The following is a 12,867-nucleotide window of genomic DNA, read 5'->3' on the forward strand; positions in this document are numbered from 1 at the left end:
AGAGTACCCAGCCAGAAATAATCAGACACTCATTTTTCAAGCTAGCATATAATGTCACAAAAACCAAAACCACAGCTAAATGCAGCACTAACCTTTGATCTTCATCAGATGACACTCCTAGGACATTATGTTATACAAAACATGCATGTTTTGTTCAATCAAGTTCATATTTATATCAAAACCCAGCTTTTTACATTAGCATGTGACGTTCAGAACTAGCATTCCCACCGAACACTTCCGGTGAATTTACTAAATTACTCACGATAAACGTTCACAAAAAACATAACAATTATTTTAAGAATTATAGATACAGAACTCCTTTATGCAATCGAGGTGTCCGATTTTAAAATAGCTTTTCGGTGAAAGCACATTTAGCCCGGCCATCACAGGCTAGCTATTTTGACACCCACCAAGTTTGGTACTCACCAAACTCAGATTTACTATAAGAAAAATTGGATTACCTTTGCTGTTCTTTGTCAGAATGCACTCCCAGGACTTCTACTTCAACAACAAATGTTGGTTTGGTTCCAAATAATCCATAGTTATATCCAAATAGCGGCGTTTTGTTAGTGCGTTCAAGACACTATCCGAAGGGTGACGCGCCGGCGCGTTTCGTGACGACAAATTAAAAAATATTCCATTACTGTACTTCGAAGCATGTCAAACGCTGTTTAAAATCAATTTTTATGCGATTTTTCTCGTAAAATAGCGATAATATTCCGACTGGGAGTCGTTGTTTTCGTTCAAAGACTGAAAATGTAAAATGGCCTCTTCACGTGCGCGACTGTCTCATTGTTCTCAGATCGACCACTATCCAAATGCGCTACTGTTTTTCAGCCTGGGGCTGCAAAGTCATCATTCAACGTTCTGGCGCCTTCTGAGAGCCTATGGGAGCCTTAGAAAGTGTCACGTTACAGCAGAGATCCTCTGTTTTGGATAGAGATGACAAAGAAGGCCAAGAAATGGTCAGACAGGGTACTTCCTGTACAGAATCTTATCAGGTTTTGGCCTGCCATTTGAGTTCTGTTATACTCACAGACACCATTCAAACAGTTTTAGAAACTTTGGAGTGTTTTCTATCCAAAGCTACTAATTATATGCATATTCTAGTTTCTGGGCAGGAGTAATAACCAGATTAAATCGGGTACATTTTTTTATCCGGCCGTGAAAATACTGCCCCTTATCCATAACAAGTTAACCACTAGGCTACCTGCTGCCCCATGAGGATAATTATTTAGGACATATAGTGACTTTTAGATCAGTCAGTGTGTTTGACTTCAATGGAGTGGAATTCGACCTCAAACGTGACCATAGTCTACTGTACTCATGATGTCACCTGTGTTGAAAATGCATTCAACTATCTATGGACATTCCACATACGTGATCAATACTTATAAGTGTCTGTTTTTTCTCCTTGGTCACTCAAGGTTCTCCATAGTAATGCTACTCATAGTCTGCTGTGCTAATGAGCTCACCCTTGTGTGTTTTCCAGATGTGATTGGAGTGTGTAAGAGCGTGGCTGACGTGACCCGCCTCACCACCAAGAACAACCGTGAGGTCTCCAAGAGGACGCTCAACCTGATGGACCAGTCTGGTAAACTGGTGGAGGTCACCCTGTGGGGAGAGGAGGTGAGGACTGGGGGAAAGACACAAGCACAGCCAAATAGATGGTCTATATGCGTTTGGACACAAGGGGACAGTCCTGCTGGATAAAGAGAGGGTGAAAGTCACTTTCTCTCATGCTGGGTGACATGTTGTAGCACCTTCATGATTTGTGTCCCTGTGTCCTGTCAGCCAGCGTCCCAGGAAGGGGTACAGTACACCTGTCCTAATTGAAAAGGTGTTGTGAGCCGTATGCCTCCCTTTGTTTGGTAACGTCTGTTAAGCAATTTGAATAGGCAGAGGAGATTTGAGCAGTGGGCTCTCTCTCTGTGGGTTTAATAGAAGCTGATGTGGTTGAAGTCACTGAGTAAATACCATGTCACATTGATGAAAGAACCCAGCTCCAACAGCTGATTTTATACGTGGCTGTGGGGTTATGCTTAGTTTGCCACCATTTCTTTCATTCTGACAACTACAACACACTGTTCCCTCTGTGTTTGTTCTGCAGATATCCCCTATCCAGGGGGACTTGCAGAGGTAAACAACATGTATAGTTCATAAAGAACAATATGTTTTAGTAAATACAGAATTGCATTTAATATTTTTCACTTTTTTTCTTCCCTGCTGCTGATACTTTTGGCCATGTAGTGTATGTGGACAGCTGCTCGTCGAACATGTCATTCCAAAATCATGGTCATTAATATGCAGTTGGTTTCCCCCCTTTGCTGTTATAACAGCCTCCACTCTTCTGGGAAGGCTTTCCACTAGATGTTGGAAAATTGCTGCAGGGACTCTGTTCAGCCACAAGTGCATTAGTGAGGTCAAGTTCTTCTACAACGGTCTTGACAAACCATTTCTGTATGGACCTCGCTTTGAGCACGGTGGCATTGTCGTGCTGAAACAGAAAAGGGCCTTCCGCAAACTGTTTCCACAAAGTTAGATGCACAGAATCGTCTAGAATGTCATGTTATGCTGTAGCATTAAGATAGTTCCAGTGAAGGGATAAGGGGCCTAGCTCAAACCATGAAAAATAGCCCCAAAACATTATTCCTCCTCCACCAAACTTTACAGTTGACACTATGTATTGGTGCAGGTTGTTCTGGAATCCGCCAAACCTAGATTTGTCAGTTGGACTGCCAGATGGTGAAGCGTGATTCATCACTCCAGAGAACGCGTTTCCACTCCAGAGAACGCAAGCTTTACACCACTCCAGCCAACGCTTGGCATGGTGATCTTAGGCTTGTGTGCGGCTGCTCGGCCATGGAAACCCATTTCATGAAGCTCCCGTCGGACCGTTTTTGTGCTGACATTGCTTCGAGGCAGTTTTGAGCTTGCTTGTGAGTGTTGCAACCGAGGACAGTCGCTTTTTTTGTGTGTGTATTTTTTTACCCGCTTCAGCACTCGGCGGTTTGTTTTGTGAGCTTGTGGCCTACCACTTTGTCGCTGAGCTTTTGTTGCTCCTAGACATTACCACTTCACAGTAACAGCACTTACAGTTGACCGGGGCAGCTCTAGCAGGGCCGAAATTTGACGAACTGACTTGTTGGAAAGGTGGCATCCTTTGACGGTGCCACGTTGAACGTCACTGAGCTCTTCAGTAAGGCCATTCTACTGACAATGTTTTTCTATGGAGATTGCATGGCGGTGTGCACGATTTTATACACCTGTCAGCAACGGGTGTGGCTGAAATAGCCAAATCCACAAATTTGAATGGGTGCCCACATACATTTGGCCATGTAGTTTTGCACATAAAGTGTATCTGGTTGGTATCCTCAGTCAACCTATCTGTTCTATTTGCAGGCAGAGAACTTTGATGGCTCTGGGCAGCCCATCTTGGCCATCAAAGGGGCCAAGCTGTCCGACTATGGGGGAAGATCTCTGTCTGCTTCGTTCAGCAGCACCGTCATGGTCAACCCCGACATCCCTGAGGCATACAAGCTGCGGGGCTGGTAAGTGTCTCTCTCTTGTCTGGAGCCACATAGCTTTAGGTGCTAAAGGCCTCTGTAACTGTGTTACCCAGGCTGTTCTTGTATATGTATGGTGCTACTATTAGGTCATATTTTGGGTTCGAAGACCTGGAGGGAATCTCTCACATCCTTTGCTCCACCGTTGAGAGAATTCTAAAGGACTTAAAGGAATTTGAATGTTAAATATCAGATCCCCAAACTCTGAGAGGGTGCGTGCTCCAGCTTGGTTCGTCAAGATTAGCCTACCTCCATTAGTGAAGATGTGGGAGGAGGTTACTTCAATTAAGCGTTACATATGAATGCAAATCATTCTTTATCTGCGGAAAATGCCTTTTTTCTCCTTCTAATTGCCCTTCAAAGAAGCAACAAGTAACGGGTGCAGCTCTCCAGACCAGAGTTTGATTGTGGTGTTGGGAGCATTTGTGTTTTTAGCACGTTGACAGGCAGAACATAAATATTTCATTTCATATTAATGACAATAACAACTACATTGAAAAAATATTTGTAAGTAAACCAAAAGGCTATATTTTATTGGAACAAATATAGTGAATGTAGGCCCAGATTTAGTTAGTATGTGAGAGTAGTTATTTGGGTAAAGAGGTAGTTGGTAGCACATCCACATGCAGTGGTTTATGATGGCATACACAGAGGAACAGGCCCCTGTGTTATCCCTTGAAGATCCCCTATTGGCTGCTCCAGCAAAGCAGTTACTATGACTCATGCTTTCATCTTTTCTTTGCGTTGTCTTGCCAATTCCGTTATTCATTACCTAAATAATATTCACTCTACCATATCCCAAAATAAATACTCAGCTTTTCCAATCCCATATCTAGTTTGGAAGCTAGGCAGCAGTTTTGTGTTTAAGTTGATATCAAAGCCATGTCTTGTTAATGGCTGGGTAGAAGCATAAAATTGAATCTTGTAATTCAAAGGGATTGATGGAGGAGGTGGGGTGATCATAGGGACTGAAGGGACAGTCATTGCTCCTATTTAACCTTCACCTCAGCTTTCTGGCACCTTGATTGATCTGTCCCTCCATCTTCTACATCCTCTCCTCTCCCACTCCACTCTGACAACAGACCAGGCATCCCAGTCAGAAATTGAAGGCAAAATGTCTCAAAAGTGGAGATCCAATCGATTCTCACCCAAGGTGCTTTATTTTATTTACCTTTCAACAGCAACACCGGCCCCACACTCCACAGGGAAATAAGATGAAAGGAGGCTGAGGAATGAAAGGGAAAAGGACCCAATAACAATTCCAATTTATATTCTGGCACGTCCTGTGTATCTTGACATGTGCTCAAATTCCACTTTCCTGTGCCTTGAAAAAAAGTTGGGCCACTGTAATTATTTTTGAGCGGATCAGAAGCCTTGGTCTGCATAATGAGAGAAGTGAAATGTGACTACATAGCAGGAGGGAGAGAGGGTGGCAAGTCAACACAATATCCTCATTTTTGCCACTTCACTGGGTGTCTTGACTGGGGTGATTTCTTTACAGAATTAGGACCAGTTGGGTATTTTGAATGATATTTGGCCATTACAAAGAGGTTATTCTCCAAACATAATGTGGTAGGAGTGTTACATGCTTCTCGACCATTGTCTGAGTAGTAGCCTGTCTCAAGCATTTTGCATTAAATCCTATAGCTTGTTTACCAATATGGCATTGGATAATGATGTGGATGTAGTAGAGAGACTTTACGTGAATCTTCCACCTGCTCACTTCAACAACACAGGTGTTCCACTCCCACACCCTCTGAGCTGTGGGAGCTTCCTTCACTTTCTCAGATGTGTCTCAATGATGCCTTATTCCCTATATAGTGCACTGCTTTTGACCAGAACCTTATGGGTCCTGGTCGAAAGTAGTGTACTACATAGGGAATAGGGTGCCATTTGGGATTCAGACACCCAGTCACTTCTCACATGGACAGCCAGAGATAACGAGGTTAAGTGTTGATATGTTTTCCAGTGCAGAGCCTACCTGCTGTGGGATCATGCAGGTCCTCAAGGACCAGTGGGCTCCTGCAGGTTCGCAGGCATCCATCAATCAAGCAAACAGTTCAGAGGTTGCTGATATGAGTCCTGACCTCAGCCGTTAGTCTCTCAGACAGTGGTGTACAAAGTCCTATATAACACTTCTGTTTTGCGTGTGGCAGTGACCCAAACAGCAAATTATAATATTTTGGGATGATATTATACTGAACAAAAATATAAACGCAACATGTAAATTATTAGTCCCATTTTTCATGAGCTGAAATAAAAGACCCGGAAACTTTTCCATACTCACAAAAAGCGTATTTCTTTCAGATTTTGTGCACAACGTTGTTTACATCCCTGTTGGTGAGCATTTCTCCTTTACCAAGATAATCCATTTGGGTTACTAGCCCAAAACTCTAAACACTAGGCTACCTGCCGCCCTGTATTGAATCGCAATATATAGAGAATCACAATACATATCGTATCGGCGCCTAAGTATCGTGATAATATTGTATCGTGAGGTCCCTGGTAATTCCCAGCCCTACTGTACATGACGGTCTACTGTGTAAATATGGAAGACTCTCACGTATTGTAAGGAAGTAAAAAGTTGTACGGAGAAAAAATGTATTTTTGCTTTTCAAGTAGTACGGAGCAATATGTTGATTTTAAAACTAGGTTAGTAGTGAATGATTTAGTGATTTTTAGGCCTAGCACCTGGGAGAGAAGGATGTTGATCATCAGTGAGCCATGCTTTTAGCAGTCTGAGTCTGCATCGCATATTTCACCCTATTCCAAATTTGGTGGTCCATGGGGCTCTGCTCAAAAGTAGTGCACTCTATAGGGAATAGGATTCCATTTGGGATGTAACCGATCTGTCCACAAATTATGTGATCGTTTCATCTTGCAAGCATAGAAAACCCAGAGCCTATTTACAACTGAAAACGAAGTAGAGCTCTGAGAGCCTTCTGTCAGAGCCAAGCTCTTAAAAAGCATCATTTTGCAAAGTGTAGGTATCTTAATTTGATGATTTTTGCTGCAGACTCTTGGGATTTCCGTAAGTATCTATCCTACCCTGGGTAAGCTGTTGACTGAAAGCCATGCAGTGGATCAGGGGTTCCGCTCAGCCTATCCCTGTGTGTGCTGGACTGAAAAAACCATTGCTATCCCTTTAATGTCAAACTAATTAATCTTATGAAGAGAAAGGGTTTAATTTCCTCAAACAAGAATGCTGCACTACGCAGCAATTATCTTGAGCCCTGATTTGGTTCTGAGCTCCATAATAATATATATATGAGTCCCTTCTTGTCTTTGAAATAGACTTCTACAGATTGCCATGAAATCTGTGTTCTTTTTTGGGGAGAATTGGGAATATGAACTACTGTGCATGAAAGAAACATGGATTTGTCTTTATGGAGAGCATCAAATGCCATTTCTGTGGTGCTGCAGTAATTTAGGGCACTGTCTTAGCCCCTTGCATAATTTAAATGCTTAAAGATGAATTTAGCTAGATTAATTAAGGGTTCCTTACTCAACTGGTGCTGCTTTTACCTCTGCTTTCTGCAACTTTGGTACATGCTCATTTGGTGCCCTCATTATTTAGGCATTTAAAAGATGCTTAACCATAATTTATTTACCTTATCATAAAGCACATCTACTTAATTATAGCTTAATCTAGTATATTACCCTGCTCTTCCCCAGTATGTGAACTCAGCAAAAAAAGAAACGTCCTCACTGTCAACTGTGTTTATTTTCAGTAAACTTAACATGTGTAAACATTTGTATGAACATAACAAGATTCAGCAACTGAGACATAAACTGAACAAGTTCCACAGACATGTGACTAACAGAAATTGAATAATGTGTCCCTGAACAAAGGGGGGGTCAAAAGTAACAGTCAGTATCTGGTGTGGCCACCAGCTGCATTAAGTACTGCAGTGCATCTCCTCCTCATGGACTGCACCAGATTTGCCAGTTCTTGCTGTGAGATGTTACCCCGCTCTTCTACCAAGGCACCTGCAAGTTCCCAGACATTTCTGAGGGGAATGGCCCTAGCCCCCGCCCTCCGATCCAACAGGTCCCAGATGTGCTCAATGGGATTGAGATCCGGGCTCTTTGCTGGCCATGGCAGAACACTGACATTCCTGTCTTGCAGGAAATCATGCACAGAATGAGCAGTATGGCTGGTGGCATTGTCATGCTGGAGGGTCATGTCAGGATGAGCCTGCAGGAAGGGTACCACATGAGGGAGGAGGATGTCTTCCCTGTAAAGGACAGCGTTGAGATTGTCTGCAATGACAACAAGCTCAGTCCGATGATGCTGTGACACACCGCCCCAGACCATGATGGACCCTCCACCTCCAAATCGATCCCGCTCCAGAGTACAGACCTCGGTGTAACGCTCATTCCTTTGACGATTAACGCGAATCAGACCATCACCCCTGGCGAGACAAAACCGTGACTCGTCAGTGAAGAGGACTTTTTGCCAGTCCCCACTGGTCCAGCGACGGTGGGTTTGTGCCCATAGGCGACGTTGTTGTTGCTGGTGTTGTCTGGTGAGGACCTGCCTTACAACAGGCCTACAAGCCTTCCGTCCAGCCTCTCTCAGCGTATTGCGGACAGTCTGAGCACTGATGGAGGGATTGTGCTTTCCTGGTGTAACTCGGGCAGTTGTTGTTGCCATCCTGTACCTGTCCCGCAGGTGTGATGTTCGGATATACCGATCCTGTGCAGGTGTTACACGTGGTCTGCCACTGCGAAGACGATCAGCTGTCCGTCCTGTCTCACTGTAGCGCTGTCTTAGGCGTCTCACAGTACGGACATTGCAATTTATTGCCCTGGCCACATCTGCAGTCCTCATGCCTCCTTGCAGCATTCCTAAGGCACGTTCACGCAGATGAGCAGGGACCCTGGGCTTCTTTCTTTTAGTGTTTTTCAGAGTCAGTAGAAAGGCCTCTTTAGTGTCCTAATTTTTCATAGCTGTGACCTTAATTGCCTACCGTCTGTAAGCTGGTAGTGTCTTAACGACCGTTCCACAGGCGCATGTTCATCAATTGTTTATGGTTCATTGAACAAGCATGGAAAACAGTGTTTAAAATGTTTACAATGAAGATCTTTGAAGTTATTTTGATTTTTATGAATCATCTTTGAGAGACAGGGTCCTGAAAAAGGGATGTTTCTTTTTTTGCTGAGTTTAGTTAGTAACATACCCTGAAAATGTCTGCTCAGTTGCTATTTGGACGATTTAGATCAAATCCACATAGAATAAAATCTAATTTGTTTATCTAATTTTGTGCTCATTTGTTTCATAAGCAAACCTGAACGTAAAATGTTTCCCTACTGATCCATCCGGTCCATACAGTAGCAGCCTTTGTCCATTAGATGGCATCATCAGACACATCTGGAGTTGCTCCTGTCCTCCCTCTCTCTCGCTCTCCTAGCTGACTGGACAACTGTGTCTGTCTCCATCTTCTTGTCATTCTTCCCCTTCCTGACACAACCTCTTGTTCCTTTCCTCTTGTTGTCCTCAGTCCTATTGCCGTCTCTCACTTAGTGACACTTGGCCACTCTCACTCTTTCTGTTCAGTGTTGTTTTCCTGCAGTCCTCCTCACTGAGTCATCTGATCTCCCTTACACACTACATACAGAATGGGATGTGTCTCAAATGCACCCTATTCCCTTTATAGTACACTACTTTTGACCAGAGTCCTATGGGCCCTTGTCAAAAGTAGTGCACTATATAGGGTATAGGGTGCCATTTGGTAAGTGGACACACTGTTACCCACTAGTGGAGCTGCTCTGCTCACAGCAAAAATATATTTGTCCTTTTCACTTTTTACCTCAATAAATAAAATAGCATAAACCTTTTGCGTGCGGACCCTCTACTAATGAAGCAGCACGCCAGGTAGTGATTTCAAGAACCTTTTCATTGCCCTTCTCCGCTCACATGCTGGAATTGTGCTGCTGCTGTCCAGTAGTTGTGCTGTTGCTGTCCAGTAGTTGTGCTGTTGCTGTCCAGTAGTTGTGCTGTTGCTCTCCGGTAGTTGTGCTGTTGCTCTCCGGTAGTTGTGCTGTTGCTCTCCGGTAGTTGTGCTGTTGCTCTCCGGTAGTTGTGCTGTTGCTCTCCGGTAGTTGTGCTGTTGCTCTCCGGTAGTTGTGCTGTTGCTCTCCGGTAGTTGTGCTGTTGCTCTCCGGTAGTTGTGCTGTTGCTCTCCAGTAGTTGTGCTGTTGCTCTCCAGTAGTTGTGCTGTTGATCTCCAGTAGTTGTGCTGTTGATCTCCAGTAGTTGTGCTGTTGCTCTCCAGTAGTTGTGCTGTTGCTCTCCAGTAGTTGTGCTGTTGCTCTCCAGTAGTTGTGCTGTTGCTCTCCAGTAGTTGTGCTGTTGCTGTCCAGTAGTTGTGCTGTTGCTGTCCAGTAATTGTGCTGTTGCTGTCCAGTAGTTGTGCTGTTGCTCTCCAGTAGTTGTGCTGTTGCTCTCCAGTAGTTGTGCCGCTGTCCACACATGTATTTCTCTCATTCATTCCAACTGAGTCTCAGTGTTCCAAAATAACACTTAATAGTTTTTAGTTAAACATGTGGCTATGCTACTTGATCTCTCTCTTATTCCCTCTTGTTGTTGTCAGTAGTTTGTCCCAGCTTAGTTCCCACCTGGCACATGTCCTTTTGTGAAATCAAAAACTGTTTTGAGATTGACAATTTGGCAATGTTATGTTGGAATAGAATACATAGTCACGTTTACAACCACGTTCCTATTGAAAATGACCTCATGTACTGCGTTGTTCAACTACAGGGAGTGGTTTCTTGAGCAGACCTCATGGATGACTAGTCAGATTTGTTGTATGTTGTCTACCAGTCAGAGACTCACCATGAGAGCCATAGCTGGAGGCAGGGAAGGAACAAAACAGTGCTTACAGAAGGGTTTCTGTCATGCTCAGCTGCTCTTTCTCCTTCACTCTGTCACATGCTCGCTGTCCTGCCTGTCCTGTCCTCTACTTGGCTGTATGGCTCGTTGTGACGGTGCCATGCTATGCACATGAATCTGTTCTTTTCCCTTCTCTTCTTGTCATTGTCGTCTCTCTCTTCCAGTCGGTTAGTCTCACTTCATCCACGCTCGGAGCATCTCCCTGCCTGTCTGTCAGACCAATGTTGCACATCTTCTGCCAGCTCCAATTTGTCCTCCTTTTGTCTCCTCCATCAAGCCCACTGACTTACTGTACCCTGCCTGTTGTAGTGGTTTCCTACAGAACAATCTTCTGTTTGTCTGCCTTTACAGTCTGCGTTACATTCTCTCCTGGGTATCTTGTTTAGCATTTTGTAACTGTCAAAAAGAACGTCTTGAGGAATAAGATATAGTGTACATTAATGATAATCTGCTTACCTACCAGGAGTCAGCCCTGTCTGGATCTGAATACACCATAAATGTTTCATTCCTTTCATTCTATTCCAGCCTATTTCTCTTGGCGAAACACCAGCAGCTTCATGAAAGGAGTTATTGTTCATCAGAAACAAATAAGTATTTTCAGGTGGATTTCAGAACTAGGTTGACGTTGTTTTTAATGCATCATCAGCCAGGTGTTTTTGTTGATGCCCCCTATCTGCACGAACACCGGTACAATTATAACAAAGCAGGGATGCTAGTGCAGAGATGAGGGAATAGGTGCCACAGGAAATAATTACTCACATTTTTCAGTGGAGGGGAAATTGGCAGAGGCCATAGTGGCCGGGCCACATGCTCACAGGCCATTAATGGGGATATTTTCAATTAGTCATGCTTCTAAGAGCAAGGCCCGGCTCCCTGTATTTACAGCCCCTGTCCCCTCACCCCCCTACAGCGCTACACAATACCTGTTCGCAATAGATTAGTAAGCTCTATTGATCTCTTGCACCATTCCAACCTGAGTGTTCTAGTTTTTCCCTTTTTACCATTGTCCCCTCCCCCTACTCTCCATCCCTCTCTCCTCCCTCCTTCCCACTTGTCTTGTGTGAATCACCTGGAGGTAACGCTGAGTGAAAAAAAAAAATTCTGATTCCGCCATCACTGCTGTTGATTCATTTCACTGCCGCTCAGCCTGCTTTGCTCTCTGCACAGAGTATATATTTGTATCCCAAATGGCACCATATTCCTTATTTAGTGCACTATATAGGGAATAGAGTGCCATTTTAGGATGCAACCTAGCTCAGCTTTGTCAAACAGGGAAGGCTATGTTGGCCAGGATGGATTTTATTAACCTCCCTTGGGGTTGTGGAACGCTACCGTCCCACCTGGCCAACATCCAGTGAAATTGCAGAGCTCCAAATTCAAAAACAGAAAAACTCATTTATAAAAATTCATAAAACATACAAGTGTTATACATCGGTTTAAAGATTAACTTCTTGTTAATCCAACCACGGTGTCAGATTTCAAAAAAGCTTTACGGCGAAAGCATACCATGCGATTATCTGAGAACAGCGCCCAGCAGACAAATCATTACAAACCGTTACCAGCCAAGTAGAGGAGTTACACAAGTCAGAAATAGTGATAAAATGAATCACTTACCTTTGATGATCTTCACATGGTTGCACTCACAACACTCCCATTTACTCAAATGTTCGTTTTGCTCGATAAAGTCCCTCATTATATGCAAAAACGTCAGTTTTGTTTGCGCGTTTTGTTCAGTAATCCACAGGCTCAAAGGCAGTCACGACAGACAGACGAAAAATCCGAAAAGTATCAGTAAAGTTCGTAGAAACATGTCAAACGATGTTTATAATCAATCCTCAGGTTGTTTTTAGTTATAATAATCAATAACATTTCAACCGGACATAATCTTCGTCAATATAAAAGGAAAACAAGAAAGGCGTGCTCTCGGTCACGCGCAGGAAAAAGCTCAGGGACACTTAATGGTCCACTCATTCAAAGTGGTCTTACTCCCTCATTTTTAACTTCTATGGGCTACGTGGGACGCTAGCGGGACACAGCCAGTGAAATATCAGGGCGGAAAATTCACAAACAACAAAATGTCACAATTCAACATTCTCAAACATACAACTATTTTACACCATTTTAAAGATAGACTTCTCCTTGATGTAACCACATTGTCCGATTTTCAAAAAGGCTTTAAAGCGAAAGCAAAACATTAGATTATGTCAGGAGAGTACATAGCCAAAAATAATCACACAGCCATTTTCAAAGCAAGCATATATGTCACAAAAACCCAAACCACAGATAAATGCAGAACTAACCTTTGATGATCTTCATCAGATGACACTCCTAGGACATTATGTTATAATACACGCATGTTTTGTTCAATCAAGTTCATATTTATATAAAAAAACACGTTTTTTATAT

General features: G+C 43.4%; 1 protein-coding gene across 2 annotated transcripts in view; it reads left to right on the top strand.

The window, feature by feature from the left end:
* The window catches only part of LOC106612933 (replication protein A 70 kDa DNA-binding subunit), a 68,587-nt gene that overhangs the window by 17,063 nt on the left and 38,657 nt on the right, over nucleotides 1-12,867 (top strand). For both annotated transcript variants that reach the window (XM_014214598.3, XM_014214599.3), the window contains 2 exons: nucleotides 1,493-1,629; nucleotides 3,403-3,551. In XM_014214598.3, coding sequence (XP_014070073.1) covers nucleotides 1,493-1,629; nucleotides 3,403-3,551 — 286 coding nt within the window. The remainder of the gene's footprint in view (nucleotides 1-1,492; nucleotides 1,630-3,402; nucleotides 3,552-12,867) is intronic.

Source organism: Salmo salar, chromosome 09, assembly GCF_965601325.2.
Source record: "Salmo salar chromosome 09, fSalSal1, whole genome shotgun sequence".
Taxonomy (NCBI): Eukaryota; Metazoa; Chordata; class Actinopteri; order Salmoniformes; family Salmonidae; genus Salmo; species Salmo salar.